At 41.3% G+C, this 19,603-nt stretch overlaps 1 protein-coding gene across 1 annotated transcript in view; it reads left to right on the top strand.

Annotated features, from left to right (window-relative positions):
* The first annotated feature begins 125 nt into the window (after positions 1-125).
* The window catches only part of LOC104163453 (cryptic protein-like), a 23,163-nt gene continuing 3,685 nt past the window's right edge, over positions 126-19,603 (top strand). The window contains exons 1-2 of the mRNA XM_009702467.1: positions 126-172; positions 824-906. Of these exons, the coding sequence (XP_009700769.1) occupies positions 126-172; positions 824-906 (130 nt within the window). The remainder of the gene's footprint in view (positions 173-823; positions 907-19,603) is intronic.

The following is a 19,603-nucleotide window of genomic DNA, read 5'->3' as shown; positions in this document are numbered from 1 at the left end:
ACAGAACTGGCCCAAGAATTGAGCCCTGAAGAACACTGCTGGTGACTGGTCCCCAGCCAGATGTGGCCCCATCCCCGACAACCCTTTGAGCCCGGCCCTTCAACCAGTTCTTCACCCAGCGCGCCATGTGCCTGCTCATCCCACAGCTGGACAACTTGTCCGGAAGGATGCTGTGAGGGACAGTATCAAAAGGCTTACTGCATTTGAGAAATACTAAATCCACCATTTTCCCTTCACCCACTAGGTGGGTGACCTTGTTATAGAAGGATATCAAATCAGTGAAACAGGACTTTCCCTTTGTGAACCCACGTTGACTATGCCTGATGAATGCATTGTTCTTTAAATGCCTTTCAAGGACTGTGGCAGGTGCATAGTGACATATCTTAATTTTTTTTTAAAATAGTTGGTAGTTAAAGACTAACATTTTTCAGTTTAAACTGCCTTTTCTTCCTTTGTGTCTCCTGAATTTTGCAACTATCACATATATCCTATCATAATGCATTCAATCCTTCTCCCTGATAGGCAATGAACTGAAAATGACAAAGATTTAAATCACAGAATCACAGAATTGATTTGGCTGGAAGATACCTCTGGGATCATCAAGTCCAATGTTTGCCCTAACACCACCGTGTCAACTAGACCATGGCACTAAGTGCCACGTCCAGTCTTTTCTTAAACACCTGCAGGGATGGGGACTCCACCACCTCCCTGGGCAGCCCATTCCAATCCCTAATGACCCTTTCTGTGAAGAAATGCCTCCTAATGTCTAACCTGAATCTTCCCTGATGCAGTTTCAGACTATGCCCTCTTGTCCTCTCACTAGTTGCCTGGGAGAAGAGGCCTACCCCATGCTGAATTCCACTCCAACTAACAACCTTTCCTATGGCACCTATAAATATAAGCTAGGTATATAACAAGCTGGTTGTCTAGTTCATCCTTCCAACTACTTTTTCAGAGATCTGAGCTGTTGCACCAGCATAGTAAGTCCAGACAGATGCCATTAATTTCAGTACTTAGGCTGGACATCCACAAAAAGGAAACAGAATTTGGGTCTTTAAATTTACAATGATTACAGTCTAAAGTCTTTGGCATTTTGGAACACTGAATTCCTACACCCACAGAATTAATAAGTTTTTCATAAATTTCTAGTTCTTTCTATGGTACTTTTTAATATTTCATGAAGAGCCCAAGAGTTTATATGCATAAAAAGTTTAATACTTATCTTCAAAAAAGCAAGAACTAAGTAAGATTCTCAAAAAGCTTAAGTCCACCAAAATGAATAAATGAGAAGTTTGGAATTCAGAATTTCAGTTTTCAGAGGCAGGATAAGGACAACATAATCTAACTACAAGAAGATTTTGACTACCTAAGTGTACATATCTAAAACAATAAAGAAAGTAAAATTATCATGCTGTTAGGAGAACATTTCTAAAGAATATTTACTAATAAAACCTTTTTTTTTTTTTTTCAATTGAACAATTGGGTTTGACCTAAAGCAAAGAGAATAAAGATCTCTGCAAAGGCTTTTTGCTGATTTTTCGCACCAAAGAGAAAAACAGCTGTTGTAGCACATGTCTTCATAGAAGCTAAACATCTAAACATTTGTGGCGCTTCGAGATATGGTTTAGTGGGTTTAGCAGACATGGTGGCATTGGGTATACAGTTGGACTTGATGATCTTTGAGATCTTTTCCAACCATAACTATTCTATGATTCTGTGATCTAAATGTTTTTTGACCACCTCCAGGGATGGTGAGTCCACCACCTCCCTGGGGAGCCCGTTCCAATGCTTAACAACTCTTACAGTGAAGAAATTCTTGCTCATGTCCAACCTGAACCTACCCTGGTGCAATTTGAGACCATTTCTTCTTGTCCTATCACTAGTTACCGGGGAGAAGAGACAGACCCCCACCTTGCTACAACCTCCTTTCAGGTGGTTGTAGAGAGCAATATAGTGTCCTCTCAGCCTCCTTTTCTCCAGGCTAAACAATCCCAGCTCCCTCAGCCGTTCCTCATAAGACTAGTTCTTCAGGCCCTTCACCAGCTTTGTTGCTCTTCTTTGGACAGGCTCTAGTAGCTCAATGTCCTTCTTGTAGTGAAGGGCCCAAAACTGAACACATTATTCGAGGTGTGGCCTCACCAGCGCTGAGTACAAAGGGACGATCAATTGCATTCAGCTAGATTTCAGCAGGTGCCTGGGTAAAAGAACATCATTTCAGATCTTTCCCACTACTTGAGACCAAATAACTTCTACATAAGTCAACCAAGGGAGCTGAGACCATGGGGGATGTTAGTTAACAAGTGCTGGTCTCTCTCGTTGAAGACAGGCTCCTTGCCAGGAAGATTAATCTACAATGAAATTATGAATAACTCCATGCTGGGTATTAAAAAGTGAATGTGAAAAATTACACAGGTGTAGAGAAGAGCTATAATCCATAGTGTAGGTTACCTGCTGTTGACTTCCTTGTAATTATTCGTAGGTAAGCACTACGTAGATCGATGCCAAAGTTGTGTTCTTAGTCTCTATCTACCACATCTATGTGTATAGCTAACACAAGTGCACAACGGTCTTTAAGGAATCATATCAGCATATCTCTTCAGCTGACTGAATTAAAATAATTTTCTGATTCTTATCTGATACCCATCTTTATACAAACAACTGCTCATCTAGAAATGGACAATCTGTTTTTCACCGTGAGCAACTTCTGTTCATCTCTCTCACTCCCAAGCTGAGAGCTGTAAGCCCCAGGTTAAAGTTTAGGAATCAGCAAGGGCGTCCTCTACCACTGCTACTGAAGGTGTGCCAGCACAAAAGCACACCAGACTACAGACAAAATAGAGAGTTATACTTTCGATTTATTCTGGTGTTAAGTACACCCGTTTTTCAAAGCAGAGATCTGGGCTGCCAATCTCCATTTACAGATTTCTTTCTGATTTACATAGAGACAGGATAAAAATGCATACATTTGTCACTGCATAAGAACTACAGATTTATGTCTTCTGTCTTCTATAGCCCATGGGGTTTTTTGGTGCATGGGAACATAGCTTCAAAAGAGCAGTCTACAAGTTTAGACCCACTCTCTACTATGAATTTAGCCTGTAGTTAGGTGGTAAGGTCATTCTCAACAGATCTAGGAGACATGAGTTTAAACTGCCTTGGGCTAGAATACATGTCTCCAGCCACCTACTGTCTAAAACTCTGGCATAATAACTCTTATCAATAAAACATTCGGAAAGGAGGTGCACAAAAGTCCCACAGATCAAGTGTGTTGAATCTGACAGCTCGTGAGACACAAGCAGACTAAGCTAGGAAAGCACTCTGAACACCCAAGCTGTATGTGTCACTTACAGAAGCAAATTAAGCAGAAGGGTATTAGAAGTCCCTCAGTACCCTCTGGTATTTAAAAGAGTGAGTTACTTGTCCTTTTGCCTCATAGTCATACAGTGTTTCATCCTATTCCTAGACAGAAAAAGGAGCTGATCATTGCCTTAAAACTGGGAAGAAAGACAAATTGAAAACAGAAATTTTGCTTTTCTGTGGCTTTTAATAACCTTGCTGCTGCTTCTTCTCCTTGATGCAGCCCTGGCATATCCCAGATTCAGTGATCTTTTTGCAGTATTAGCAGAGATTTTGTTATTTCTATGGGTATTTAACAGAAAGTCATTCAACCCTTTTACTGCATCAAGGAAATCTTAAACCTTTCAGTAGACAAGCCAGCAGCTCAGACTCTAGCAGGCACCACCTTTGTAGCCTCAAGAGGTGAGCTGCTGGGGGGACATTTGGTCAGAAGAGACATTCAAGCAGAACCTTTGCCTGTGAAGAGGAAAACTGGTGTTGCAGGCTTTGAGCATTTTGCTGAATACTTTGTAAGTACCCCAACTGGAGCAGGAGCATAGACAGAATTCCATGAGGTATGGAAATCCTTGATATGCACACACTCAAATCCATTATCCTTTACCTGTATGTGATATAGCGAGCTTCTATTCTATATACCTTCCACTTACCACACAGATCTGTCAGTGCATCTCAGGCATTTTACACTCATTGTGCTTATATTTTGGGCAGTACTTTCCCACACCAAGATGTAGGAGCCCTAAAAGCAGCGTTACAAGTAATCATGTGGTAGTTGCTTCACAGTAATTGCACAGATACTTGTTCTGACTATGCAGTGAATATGAAGTTCACTGCCCTCTGGTGAAAAAAGACTGATTTTCAATTTCATAAGGTAATAGTTTACATATGAGTCTGTCTGTACCTCATAGTAAATACTAGGTTACCCAAGGTAGTGTTTGTTTTGTATCTATTTAATTTGAAGTCATTTTGGAAAACAAGATATTATTAATCAATCCTGAAATTTTTGGTCTCCCCACTTTCAGGGAAATCATGGCTTCGGGTAAAATTCTTTACAAGGCATTGCCTGTATAGAGCTGCATGTGTGGAGAACCTGACAGGCTACTGAATTCAGGTTTTTAAACTGAGTGCCCAGATATGGCGTGAAATTATTACCATAAAAGACAAGTTCTACAGTTAAGATTTAGCAGGACAGACCAGGCTCAAGGGCTAAGAAGGGCATTTACAAGATGTGCAAGGGGTCGCATCCCTCCTGCTTTCCTCCTCTCTTTGTGTCCATGCTGAGCTCCCTCTCAACTCCGACTGCCACTTATGAGAAGTAGCCTCAGAGCTGAAGGGGCAAGGAGAAAAGCCCACTACAAACTACACCCCACTTTGTCCTGGAGCCTATGCTCACTTGTCTGAAACACAGTTGCCTAGAAAACAACAGGCTGGTTTCAAAGGAGTCTGAAAGCTTTGCAATTTGGTTGTACTGCACTTCTTTATTTTCCTGGTGGGGAAAAAAATTATCCCTGGGCACCTCCAAGTAATCTATAGACTGTGGAATTAAGTTGCATGATCTGACTCGAACATAAGCCTTTCAAATTTCTAACAAGGTATTTAAATTTCCTTCTTCCCCCTATCCTCCGGTATTTGTCATCTTCTGTTTTGTCCAAATAACATTTTCAAAAGGAAAAAACTATGAAATGAAAAGTGCTAATTTCAGGGGAGCTTTTTTCTCCCCACTCCTCCAAAAGTCCAAATGAAAATATGAGCTGAACCTGGATTTCAAAATTATAGAAGTTTTACTGTCACTAACGGTAAAGCTCAGTGAGCGTATGTGCGTACACTCACCTAACTGCACAACTGACAGATCTTTCATGATGGGAGCGAAGAAGCCTGGTGGTTGCAAAATAAACAAACTAATTAACGAGACTTAGTTTTAAAACTCCATCCTTGGAAAGCAACGTGACAGTAACAGAGATTACACTCCAGTCCAGAGGTCCTGCAGAGAAGTAAACAGATTAGATTTCATTTTATCGCCTGTAGGCTTTTCTTTAAGCCTTTTTTCTAAAATTCCAACCAGACATCATCCCTCATTTCCCCTGACAGCTTCTGTTGTTTTTATTATTATTTCATCATATATTTTATCATGTGGTTTCAGAAAAAAGTTCAGAGTCTTTTTTGTTTTCACAATTTGTCGTATCCTGGTACAGTGAGTAAAAACCGGACCAGCGCTGACTCCAAGCACACATTGAAGCTGTGGCCTGTAACTGTCCCGCTACTCACAGCAGAGGCATCATTCTTGGCTTTGCCCAAAACCACTGCCTAAACACACCAGGGCCAGATGCAGCACCAGCACTAAGAGGGCACAACTTTGGCCATCATCTTCTGGCACAGCAATTATGGGAATGAACTGCATGTTCTTTAACTGCTGTGTTGCACTAGAGTTTGCCTCCCTCCAGCTCCCCACATCTGCACGTGGGAATCGGAAGAAAGAACTGGCAGCAATGCCAAACTGAGAGCACCAAAAAAGACCCTTCTTGGATATCTGTCCCTGGATAAGACCTGGCCTGCTTCCGTTCAGTTCATTGTGATTGCAACGCACTGCTTGCATCAAAGCCCTTCTCTTCCACCACAAATATGAACAGGTTGACACGGTATTGCTAGCTATTAATGAGATAATACCTTTTGTCTGCATTAGGTAGTTCTATCAGAATAAAATGAGAGAAAAAAAAATTAAATCTGCTCAAATACCAACAGTTTAGTTGCAGTTAGCTTCTGTGGGAAGAAATGACTTTGACTAACCAAGCAAAAGAGCTCTGCATTTCTGTCAAACACGTCTGTCATGATGGCATACATGAGCACAGCAAAATCATGAGCACTACTTTTTTAAAATTATAAAGTAAGTGGATACAAATAGAGATAAGTGATCATTTTTCCTCATGTTGACCATGCAGGAGAAGCAATCTGCCAAAGTGTTTGACAAGGACAATCTACCCATAACGCATTTGATTATGCACAAAGCATGCTAAAACAGGGTGAATCTAGATATTGTGCTATGTATGCACTGGATGGCAGACATGCTCTGATGTCAGACATGAAGAAGCTCTGAAATGACCTAGACATGACTAAGAACTCACATCACATGTAAGCCCACAGTCTGAGCGACTGCATCCTACTTCCTTTCCACCCCTATTTCTGCCACTATTCAGCAAAGCAGTTAACTTGAATGTAATACTTGAAACCAAAACCAAATTCATTATGGAAATAATTGCAGTCAATGCAGTGCTCTTCGCTGCCTTTTTTCCAACATTTCGATTCCAAAATTGGCATAGAATTTATTTTTGGCTTTATGCTGACCCCAGTTCTCACTTTTTAGGACTCAGCAGAATTTTTAGCCACCCAGTGTGAATGTGAGAGCAGAGAGTTTGAAAATGCTTGCAACCAAATGAAAAGCAAAGATTGTGTTGGGGACTGTGAAGAGAACGGGAGAGGACTGGATTTTTGCTGCTGAAACAGTGAGAACCTTCTTTCCTTCTCCTTTCAGAAAATAAAAAAAATTAACGGATGCCACCTGATAACCGTTATTTTCTACCAGTTTCTTTGCCAGTATTTACACAATAACAAGCAGACATGGGTCAATAAAAGGATCAATAATAAGAATTAAAGCTAAGGATATTAAAATTGCCATAATTACATTCCAGACAGACATGGGCAGAAAATTGATTACCTGCCCTGCAAATGTTGAGATGTAAAACATATTGCTGCTTTGCATCAAGACAAAGCCAAATCTTTTCATTCTTTTGGTGGGTTTTTTTTTTGTTTTTTCTAATGGAAAGAAAATCTGCAAGACACAAAAGACAGAGGAAGGCAGAAAGAGATGAACAGAGACGGGCTTCGAAATAGCTAATAGAGTTTTGGCTAGGACACTAAAACTAGATTTTTGTGAAAACCCAAGTCCGTTCCTTAGGCTAAATCAGAAAAAGTAGGAATTCAAACCTAGGTCTCACAAATCCCAGCTGAGAGCTACAACTGTCAAGTTATTCCCCTTTTTTGAAGGTAAGTCCCTGTTTCTGAACAATACTCTGTCAAAACGATACATTTCCACAGCATCTCATTTGGACATCAGGCCTCTTCCAATTTGTCAACATTTCCAACCAGCCATTGTCAGACTCACAGAATGGGTGCCTGAGGCTATATCTATGCAAGCCCAGAAATTCCACCTGGCTTAAAGACAGAGCATTTTAATTTTTTTTCTTTCCATCCAAAGATGAGTCTTCTTTTTGCTAAATGCACACTTGGGAATGGACAGAGTTTCTGACAGAGTAAAACCTTAAAACAGAATCAGCTATACTGACAGTAGGACTCTGCTTTTAAAACAATATAACCAACTCTTTATTTGAATTTTTGACAACAGACCATTTTTCAATGTTGTTGTGATTTTTCTGTCCTTTACTCCCTACTCAAGGTTCAATTCCCCTTTCAGGAACAATAACAAATTACAATATTCCCATTTCCTCTTCTCCTTCCTCCAGCCTCCACAGCAGAGTAAACCTTGCTCTCAGACATGCTACTCAAGTGTTCAGGAGAGTATGCTGTAAACTAGATGGGAGAAAGTGATCAGACTGCAAAATAAGCTCTGCTGCAAAATCTTTTATGCAGCTACCTTCCTGGCTTTGGTACAAATTCACAGCCGGGTCTCTACAAGACAGTAAGTTAAGCTGGAGTAGAAGCCAGGAGGTTGCAGTTCAGTTTCCCTGATCTCTGGGACAGAGTTGTTTCATACTCAGGCTGACCAGTGCTTTACAGGCAGTGTAACTCTTACAACCAATTCCCATTATCCCACAACAGCATCACACCAGCAAATCTAGCTTCTTAGAACTGCATCGAAGCACGGTGGAATTGTGTGGTAAAAACAGGCCTGCAGCATTACTGCAGCCCACACTAGCATTGCTCTGTGTGGTTCGAGCACCACTCGCCTAAAGCAGACAAATGAACTAGTGTATGTAACAGTACTGTATACAGCCTACACTTTTCGTCATCTTGGTTTGTCAAGGCTTTCCTTTGTGGGGCGTACATTATTCTCCATTTTCTTTTTATGTGTTACTAAAGTCATCTCTGTGATTTGTTTGGGTTTTTTTTTTTAAGTGTAATTCCTTCATCAGACAACTCTTGCTGTCTAATATTGCAACCCAGTGCTAAGAGTTTCTAGACAAAGTCTTTCTGAGATGGCAATCTATGCACAAGGGGTCTTTTCACAGTTGGAGGAGAAGGGAGGTATGCAAAATCTGTAGCGCAGCAAAAAAAACCTTTAGGAGAACCCTCTAATCCCAAATCCCCCAAAATATTTTTGAGTATGCTTGCTATTCTGTCTTATTAATAAAAAAATATATAAAAGTCTCCTGTTAGCAGGAAAGTGACAAAGTGAATGTAAGGGAACAGATGTGGCATGGCTCATTGAAAGGGCTGCTTCATATAAAATGAGATATTGTTCTGGCCCTTTGACCTGCAGACGGTTATGCTTCCCCAAAATTGCTAATGCTGCAAAACTGCCAGCTACTAATGAAGAGTTAGACTGACACACCACGGAGTAACTCTCTACACTGAGAACTGCCCCTTGTCCCTACTGGGCTGTGCTCCTCTGCAGAGCCTACAGGACAGCAAGCAGAGGCATGCACCAACACCTGCCTTCCCATGCACCAGCCTATGAAAGGCGGAAACAGGGAACATCCAGGAGACGTTAAGCGGGGTGAGGGGTACATACTGCTGCATTGAAGTTTTAGCACTGGGGCAAGTTTGAGAGAGAGAGAATAGAGAGATTCAATGCCAGAGAAAGAAAAACAACCAGACTGAAGATCAGACTTACCAAGCAGTAGCGGTTAGTATATGAGTGCTTTGAAAAGTAGCTATTCATTTCCCGCATTCTCCTTCATTAACTTAAAACTGTGAAGCTAGGAGTTACTCCAAGCACCTAGTGAACTATAAGCTTTATGGAGCAGAGATTGTCTTACTTGTTAATATTTGGTTGCACCTATCCCAACAGAGTCCTAGATAATGAGGAGGCCCTGGCTGACAGCCGTCAAATGGAGCAGTGGTAATACTCAGCAGAAACGTAAAATGCAAGCTATCAGTTGATGAGAGGTTAGCTTTGGGGCATCTTGATGAACCTTCAGCCACTGTGATAAATTCCTGCCAATCTGCCCGCTCACTCTGTGCAGGAAGGGGTGAAAAAGTAAAATTATCCCCAAACCAGTTCTTTTCTTCCTTGCACAAGTGGAGGAAAGCAAACTCACTTTGATACTTAGTGTGTGCAGGAAGGCAAAGACTGTCCTCTGATCCCCACACAGTACTAAAGTACGTCCTGTCCTCATGGGGCAAATGCAACTCTGCAGACCTCCAGCCGGAGCCTACGGAGTTAACATAGCAATGCAGCTTCACTTCAACAGATACTTATGAACTTGTGGTATTTTTAGGGAAAACACAAGTTAACTGAGACTGTTCTCTCAGAGTAAAATCACAGTGAGGACAAGACACATAAAAATTATCGTGACGTAGTCACTCAAGGTTAGGCACGCATAGAAGGGCACAGGATCTGATCACTATCTAGGTGTTAAAAATATGTCCCAGAAGCAGTACTACACTAAATATTCATTAATGTAGCTCTGCATCTGATTCGCAAATTAGCTTGCCAGATGTTTTGCAGTAGTTTATAGATGGCAGCCATAATTTTGATAAAAGCACATAAGACGTGTGCATGCAAGTACAGATTTATCACTGTGGGTTCGATGGCCATGGGTGCTTCAGTGGCATTAGCCCCAGCTGCACAAGCACTATCCCGAGCTAATACAATACTTCTATACATCAGAGGGTGTATAATGATGAGATGGTTCCTTCAGCTAGATCAGAGATTGTTCCCTCTCCCACAAACATTTCTGATTTTATTCTTGTGAACAGAATCTGTCCAGTTGAATAGATTTAACCTATTACAAATACATATGTAGCCAGAAAAAAGGTCTGTGGAAGAAATTTTATACCACTAGAGAAACATCAACACAATTTACTAAAAGAAGAAGGCATTTTTTTCTTGTCAATTTTTATGTGTGGAAATGAAGGGCAGTTTTCCAAATAATAAACTGTCATAGGCCCCTGGAAATCTGTGCCTCTGTAAAAACAGGAAGATTTAACAGAGAAAATGGTAGATTTTTACTTAAAGAGGAAGTTTATAAGTGTTCCCAGAGCATCCATTAAGCACTAGTTGAAATTAATTTAGCTAGGCCAAGTTTCACCATAAATGTTAAATACATACTCATCTCAAGCTGTAAAGTAATCCCAAATTCACAGATATTTTCTCTGCTGTCATTGCCTGGGATAAAGTTTACTGCTCACTAGAATTCCCCAACTATTTCTTTTTCATCTTTAGCCAAAGAAAACTGCATCAACAAAATGAGCACACACTGTGTTCTCATTTCGGGCCTTTATGTACCTTGGAGACTCAGGACATAGCAGTAATGTATTAAACTGATTCAATCTTTTTTTTACCCCTAAAGGTGGCTACAAGCAAACATTGCTGAAAAATCACCATGTTTACAGAAGTTCAGTTTTCTGCTCCAGTCATTCAGGTGCGCCATATTCGGAGGAGCTGAGCACACGGGCAAAGGTTTCATTTAAATACAGTTATATCTATTCAACTTTTTTGCAAGGCTGCCCTCCATGTTTGATCTGTAAAAGGCCCAAATTTAAATGAAGTAATTTGAAACTTGAATATTTTCTCTGCTGTGAATGATGACCTGAACGATTTGGACAGCCCAACTGAGGAGACGGAAGTCTGTGGGAGGAGAAACAAGGCAGAAAGCTCGTAGAAATCAGGTTTTCTGCCAAAAAAAAAAAGGTTACATTTGCACAAATATATGTATGTATATTGCAGTGTGAAGCTGCAGCTGGCATCCTGTCTTGTGCCCTTCATAGTCCTTCTTATCAAGTAAAACTTTGTGTTCCAGAAAAATCTTCTATCAATTTACCATTCCTGGCTTCCAGAAATCCCTCCTCAGAACATTTTTGATGTTAGAGCAGTCACACCATCAATATAACTGCTCACAATATGCCCACTTGTACTAACAACATTTGTGCCATAACCACTGGGTTCTGTGGCAGAGTGACTGTCCCACCATGCCAGCGTTACATCACTCCTAACACGCAGAGTAACCAGAAAACTGGGTTTTCGCAATGCATCTCTCCAGTCTCAACAAACAAATGCCCTCAAGCCAAGTTTGTGATGATTAGTTATCTCACCCATAACTGCTTCTTCTCTTCGCCATATAGCCATGCTTAAAAAAAAAAATTTTACTATTTGGAGACACTTAGTAACAGACTATGGAACTACACCAGTCCCCTTTCCTTAAATTTGTAATCACTTTTCCCAAACCAAGAGGGAAAGCATATGTTGAGATGTGCTCTGTCCCTAAGAGCATAGCTCTATCTGTACAGATCCCACTGTTGCTTTTGCTTTCCTCCACGTTAATCTCACCATCAGCGCAGAGCCCTCCAGCACACTGGAGTCAACCATTGCTGAAAGAGAGACGGCTCCTTTCCTTCTGTAGCCCCGTGTGTGATCTAATGGCTTAAAATAACACTTATATTCCAGACTTCACTCATGGGGTTTCTAGTTTGTTCTTATCATGGGATTTTTGTATTCTCAGGAGCAGTTCACAGACTAACACCCACAGGCTAGAAACTTTCAAAACTGCCATGTGACATGGCAATCCATTCTGGGTGCCTGGATGAAGATATTAAAATTTGGCCTCTGTTGACAAATGCAGCATTCCCCAAGCATCATTACATATGTGCTGGCTTACATATGTGTTTTAAAGATGCTGACCTATGCAGCTCCAGTTCAATTCACGCAGTTCCCCAGTCAATATGGAGCAGAAGTTAAGCCATTGTAATGTCAGAAATTCAACTTCAACACACTCCTCACCGAAAAGCAACCTGGAGCACAAACCATCTGCGAACAGTGGAACACACAGCACATTTTGAATTGTTGGGCCAGGACCAAGCTGGAACCCAGGGCTGGCACAGGGGACAGCAGCCCTCAAGTGGAGCAATAGACTGGAGATGAAAGGAAGGCCTGGACTGCCTACAGCGGTATAAATCATGATACAGTGTTTTGTTTATATTTTAATTTATACTAACTTTCAACTGCTGTTATCATAGATTAAAATAACCACTGGATCTCTCATTTTTGCCTGCCATTCCTAGTGCCTACAAGGATAACTCTCTAAGAAGTGTCAGACCTCTTTCTTACACATATCTCACCATCAATATCCAGTTTTGCAAAGTTACTTTTATATATATATACAAGCCACTTTTTAATTTGTATTTGAAACAATGAATTCAAGGAGCCGGGAGGGGAAAGTAGGATGAAGCAAGATGCTATGGTTTACGATGATCTAATAGCTTGTACCACCTGAAAAGATGTCCTGTCCACCTCCTTCCTTCAATGCTTGTCTCCCAGCCACACATTCTGACACCCACCCACACGTCAGCTCCAGTGCTCACGGGACACGTTGCTGAGATGCTTCAATTCATAAGACAGAAAACTAGCCCAGATAGAAAAGGTAGATAGGTTTATTCCAGGTTAACAAACGGATTCAGCTCCAAAAGACGTCCAATGCCACTACAGCCAGTGCAAATCTTAGCATGTGCTTGACTGGGGAATTAGCCTTCTAACATTGGCTCAGCTTTAACGTGTAGCTTCATCTTAAAGAAATGCCAGCATCCTTGGCTCGCTTGAAGGTCAAAGGCAAGATCTATGCAGCGGCTTCTATTCACAGCCACCTGGCATATGTGTTTCAGACCCTGAACTAGGCTGTGGGATCAGCACTGCATCTGGGACTCCTTCAAGGCTGCTATGAAATTGTTACTTTGGATCATACCACATAAACCCAGAAGGCTTTCTGGGATCATATGCTACTGCAGCACTGTTAACAGCAGGCTAAGCCACACTGCAATACCTCCAAACAAAAACAGCGGGGGAAACACCTGACAGCTGTTCAACCTTTGGATTGCTTCTGTCTTTACTGCTAGGGTGAATCACCTGACTGAGTGAAAGTTTCAGTCTGGTTTCAGCTGAGGCACCAAATAAGACTGCTGAGCCAGGTCAGAATATGCCATTGAACTCAAGCAACTGCATTTTGTACATGGAAAGGATAGATTTTCAGATAGATGCTGAAGGTAATTTTGCAAGAGAGATACAGCTTGAGTGCGTGACTGCACTAGTACAGTGTCCCCAAATGGCCCCTTAGTAAGACAGCACAAGACTTAGTAAACTTCACGCAGCCAAAAGGAGCCCATTCTTAAACCTGAAATGTTGACACAGCTTCCTGAATGGCAGACAAGACAGAGAAATACGCCTGATAGCATGTAGAGAATTGTGTTCAGCCAAAAATGTGGTAGAGCTCAGCACTATTAACTCTACAAAAATAGTTTCTGGCTCTCTGCAGATCCTGGGATGGTTAAAAGCACCATCTTTTCAAACTTCAAAATAAATAATTATGCAAAACTTTTCCTCAGTCCTTCCTTTTTCTTTAATAAAGTACTAGAAGTTCTTTTATTTGAAGGAGGTGAAAAGAAATCTCAGCCTTGCAGCTCTTGGTGTTCGTGTTGAGTTTTTTGCCAAAGAACCTTTCCCTCAAGAGTAAGATAACCAGGATCTTATTATTACTTCCCTTGTGTACTGGCAGAATTACTTTTTTTTTGCTCTACACAAAAGACATAAACTACATTCATTTTCATGACAAAACCCTTTCATTATCATATTGATTTTTTTCATCATGTTTAATGACTAACTGTTAGACTCAGTAGAAGGAAAACCTACAGGATTCTCTATTATGAGGCTGGTTTTATCCCATAAATTTATGTCAGCCTACGACAGAGCATTACATCTTTGTACAACATCTGCATAAGGTCCACTTTCCAAGGGACTGCTATAGCTGTTTCCTTTCCTTCGGTAATATCACTCCCATCTTGTTTGTACTAACCTTCATCCGCATGCTGTCAGGGAGATGCAGAATGACTGCTCTACTCCTCTGTATCAGTCAGTGCTAACAGGATGAGAGCATAGAAGGTGGTATCATTATCATTTGGATATATTGGCTGTGGTTTATTTCCTAGGGAGGGGAACAGTAGTTTAAATTTGTGAACTGAAATCTATTTACAAATCCCACAGTCAATTTAATCAGGTATAAATCACCTCTGCTACAGAAAGGGGCTGCCTATCACATGGCCATGGCTGCTTACCCCTGCCTCATGCTTCTGCCAGCACTAGTGCTCATGTGGCAAACCACATCAGGAAAATGATCCAGCTGAAAACTAACAATTTTTTTTTGCCAGCTGAGTTTTCATTCAGATAAACTCCCTGCTCCAGCTCACTCATGGCTGCACAAACAGTAATGGCAGTGTGAAGGAGGCAGTATGAACAAATAGCCCATGGTGTAAGACAGAGGAGGACTCGTCATTTTCGCAGCAGCAACCATTTATCCTGCTTAAGTTGATAATGGACCTGTGGTATTAGTTAAACTGGTGCCAGTTACTGTATGGATTATCTTATTTTCCTGCTTCTTACTTCCTCAAGTCAATTAGTGGCAGATTCCAACTAAACCGATGTAAGCCATTCTTAACCTGGAATGAAAAATCTGCTCGGGGCATTTATATTGCTCATTTGAACCAGTGCAAGTTCTTGTGCCTGTGTATGATCTCCACTTCATACATACACAGAGATGAAGAGGCAACAACAGCAATACCTACACCATCCTACAGGAAATTCCTGACAGTAATAAGAGCTGGTCTGACCAGCCCCTGTCAGGAAAGTTCTGTGACACCATAAAAATCATTCAATCCAGCTGTGTTTAAGTTTTATGTAGCCTTTAGAAAGCATAGCTGACAGTACCTGGGTAGCTGTCAGAAGTCCTAGTAGCAAATGTAGCCAACAAAAAATAAACAGATAAAATTAAAAATCTCAGACTGGCTAGTATTGGGTCTTTCCATCTAGGATCCTTAGCATTTAATGAGTTAAGCACAGTCTGAGAGCTCCCAGCCTAGACTACCTGGGGTCTGCCCTTTCCTCAGAGAACTGTAAGTCATCCAGGCTGACATCTTTGCTTCAGAGAAGTCTCTGTTCCCAAGATTTCAATAAATGTCCGGGAGTCATAATTGCTTTCCATTGTTTTCCATAATATTCTGCATAACTGGTGTAACATTGTCCAATCTGATTAGAGATCTGGTCCTAGCCCTCAGCTGAAATCTGGAAACCTGAAGCTTTCTGCTCAGCAGACTTGTTGGCTGCACTAGCCATCATTGAACTTTGCATACCCCTGAGCAGGATTTTCAGCACAACTCCCAGGAAGCCAGGGACACCCACATTTTCCTCATCCTTGTTTTTTTTTCCATTGCTACCTCCAGTCCTTAGGCATCTATTGATCCTGAAGCTCTCAGAAATACTGAGTATCTACAGAGGAATACAGTTAGTATGAAATACTAATATAACAAAAACCAGCACATATTATCCATGCTTCATCTTTCAGTGTAGTGGCCTACTTGCACTGAGTGCCAGAAGATGTAGGCTACAAACCTACAGTTCCTTCGATGAGCACAAGATGGGTTACGTGGACTAATAAAGTAACACCATGTTTTCCTACCACCCTTATCCATATAGGCTATTTGACTTGCTGTCAGAACTAACAGCACTGAAAGCCCTTGACTAATGGTTAACCATCTCCTGTGTACACAGGGCTTGACTGAAATGCTCAGGACCAGCTCTTTGGTTGGCTCTACTCTTATCTTACTTGAAGCTGATGAAGGAGGTGCATCTACCCTTACTGCAGCTCCTTGCAAATCCCTGAGCAGAAGCAATCACTTTCTGGCAGATTCTGTCAACAACTAACAGCAACACTTTTCTGCAGTGTCACGCCAATCTGACTTCTACAGGGCAGTCAGGCAACCGCAGCATCTGAGCAATTTACGTTGTCCCCATTCCTGTATGTGCCTTGCTGGGGAGGCTGTAGGGAGAAGGCAGGAAGAAACAAGGTATCACAGTGAGAAATGTTTACCAACTGCTTTACAGTTCCCCAGGTTGTTAGCTCTTGCAGTTAACAGGGATGACTTCTGATCTTAAACAAACGGCACAAGGTGTGAAAATTGATCAATATTTCTTTACCAGCATCCCCACTTTGAAAGTCACCTCCAGTATAGGGCTGGGAATCTGATACAAAAGCTCTCCAGGAGAATTGCATTTAGTAAAAAAAAACAAAACAAAAACAAAAACAAAAAAAACCAAACAAACAAACAAACAAAAAAAACCAGTAAGTGTGATGTTCCTATGTTTACTTATCTCTGTTTATTTTTTCTACCTTCTGCCTATGGAAAGGGGAAAAACCAACAAACTACATGCTAAATGATGGTGTTTCAGCATCTGACTATTGTAACTTACAGTGGTACTACCAGTTAGACCAAACTGAAAATGCGTATTTTGTTCCCAATATAGTAACAAAAACCAGCAGATGTAACTACAGTTTTCTTTTTAAACTCAAAATACTAACCCCGTTATACAGCTGAGAGCTCAAATGAAAGCAAGAGTTGTTTGAATTGTAAGTATTTTCCACAAGTAAATGTTTTTGTATGTTGATAAAACAAACATGTGTTTTGTGAATACATGTAAAAATTACATCTCTGTCATTTTGTGTGAAACATCTTACAGTCCTAATTCAGAACAGCATCTGTTGTCACGACGGTACTTGAACACATGTGATTGATAGGTTTTAAGCAAGTACCTAAACCTTAACACATGTTTAGTTTAGAAGTTCTTGTGAATCACAGCAGGCAGAGGCAGACAGCATAACTGTGAGATCAATCTGTCTTTTCAAAATTGTTGCTGTTTAAGACAGGAAAAACAAAATCCCTTCCTGAATTAACATGTTGTGATTTTTATCATAACATTCTTTCTATTAAATGTCATACCTACAAGTGTTAGCATGTAAGTTCTCACACTGAGTCAGCTGAATTACACACAAACATACATCACAGAGCCTCAGTTCCAAAAGACATGGTACTTCGGTACAAGTCTGGAACAAGAATATCTTAATCTAAATCAGTTTAAATTAGTAACAAACATAAAACACACCATAAAAAAAGTTACCATGAAGCTAAAGGAGTTAGCCTACATTTACGAGAAAATGGTTGCGCTTAGATCAATTGGAGTCAACAGTTGTACCAGCACTGGGAATGCTGCATCCACTAAGATTGATACAGCCCCGCAGAGTGCTCCCTGCAAGCATTCCCTGCAGAAACCCATTTCAAGTCTCCAGCCATGCACTTCTATCCTCTTGTTGGAGATCAGTGTCCCCACAGGAGACATGAAAGAGCATGTCCTCAGAACACTCTCCATCTGCTTCAGTGCCATGTGGGTTGACTTAATTCGGACAGTTCTCTCTGTAAATTAAGCCAGCCTTTGTACCAAAATGGATGAGGGTGTCTACAGCTTCCAAACCATTAGTTTAGATGGGGCAAAGCTGCCAAGTATCAGCCACAGGGAGTTACAAACAACAGGAATTGACAATGTCTTTAGCTAGTATAGCCATTTCTTCAGTGAAGGTCTCACCCATATATCTGATGTGATCATATATCTAGCTAAGATGCAAGTTCTAGCTTGATTTGCACTGGCATAATGAAAGCATCCCTTTTCCACATGCCCCCACCAAAACAAAACAAAGCTGTATTGCTGTATTTTCCTGTTACAACTTAGGTAAAGGCCATGGGCACTCTGGGGTACAGGTAGAGCAATTTGAGAAACGACTGCCCAGAGCTGCTTTTTTATCACTGTCCAGCTGCAAGTCTTTTTGCTGATGCTGCTAAGCCATAGTAAAGTTGTGTAAGTGGTCCTAGCCCATTTCAGTGGACACGCTAAGTTAAATCTAGGTATCTGCTGATATCTGCTGCATGGACTCAGGAATACTCACTAATGGGTCTAATTTAACTCATAGTAAAAAAGTTTCAGAAGGTGTTTCAAGAGTTTATTAATAGCTCTTGTGACACAACAAACCTCTGTCAAGAACCTTATACTGCTTTCTGTAGTACTTTTTGTAGAACTCTCTAATGCAGGCTCTAAGGATTATCTGTGCTGTAAAGTAGTACAATTTCATAAAGTATAGCCCCCTGTGGAAAACCCTGGTAAAGACCAGGAGTATAGTAGAGTTGGGGCTTTTCAACCTTTGTTATATACCTGCTGCAGTTTATTATTGTCACCTATTTCAGTTCTGTAGGACAGTTTTTTCTTCCCCACACGGTACGTGGTGGTACAAGATTTTTTATGTTAAGACATAAACTGGAGTTGAGATCTTCCCGGCTTGGGCTTTTTTGTGGTCATGGGCCCTTAAGTCTCTCCCCAGCAGAAGGTGCCCCCACTTTGCTCCACCCTTCAGCAGTGCACGTAAATCGGGGGCAGGCCAGCAAGTCCCAGCTTGGAGAGGTGGTCCCTGCCTGCCAGGACCTCCGTCAGGGCTCAGCAAGCGGTACGACTGGGAACTATGTCTTTTCGACCTTGTTATAAGCTGGACGGAAAGAGAGAAGTTTCATCCATCCTCATTTCTCCTCTTGTTGCCGTGTATGGTGTGAGGACTGCTGCATGCAACAGCCTTCAGTGAGAGGCTTTGAACCTCTTCCTTCTGCTCAAGCATTCCTGGAGAATCGTATCTCACGAGTATTTCAGGCTACAGGAAAATGTACTGGGGAAATCATGTTAGGTAAGGCTGCCTGAGCTGCCAGGGACTTTCTGTAGCCAAGGATGCTTTTGCTTTTAGCAATGCTTTTTTTGGTTGATAATCAGGCCGGGAAGCTGAAAGGACCAAATGTACCTGGAAGTAAGGGCGAAGTGAAGGCTAATGTTTTCCTCTTGCCTTTGCTGCTTTTGCAACTGCTGGCCCCACAACGTACCTGTGGTAAAGAAGTGTACAGAAAGAGACATTTTTGACTGGTTGTCAGCCCGTAAATATATGGAATCTGTAGCTTTCTGGAAGCAAGCCTAATCTGTATGTCCCTCTTCCCCCCCCCCCCCCCCCCCCCCAATTTTCAAGTTTAATTTGAGATTTTTGATGTGTTAATTCTAATTACTGCTGTCATAACATATTTATAGTTTATATTATCAATGGTCGACAAACAGTTTGAAAAAGCTCCTTCCCTTCTCCCATCTCCGCTTTGGTGTTTGTGTCTTTTTAGTACAAAT

This window comes from Cariama cristata, unplaced genomic scaffold (genome assembly GCF_000690535.1).
Source record: "Cariama cristata isolate BGI_N322 unplaced genomic scaffold, ASM69053v1 scaffold13056, whole genome shotgun sequence".
Classification (NCBI taxonomy): Eukaryota; Metazoa; Chordata; class Aves; order Cariamiformes; family Cariamidae; genus Cariama; species Cariama cristata.
This window is presented reverse-complemented; position numbering and strand designations above follow the sequence as displayed.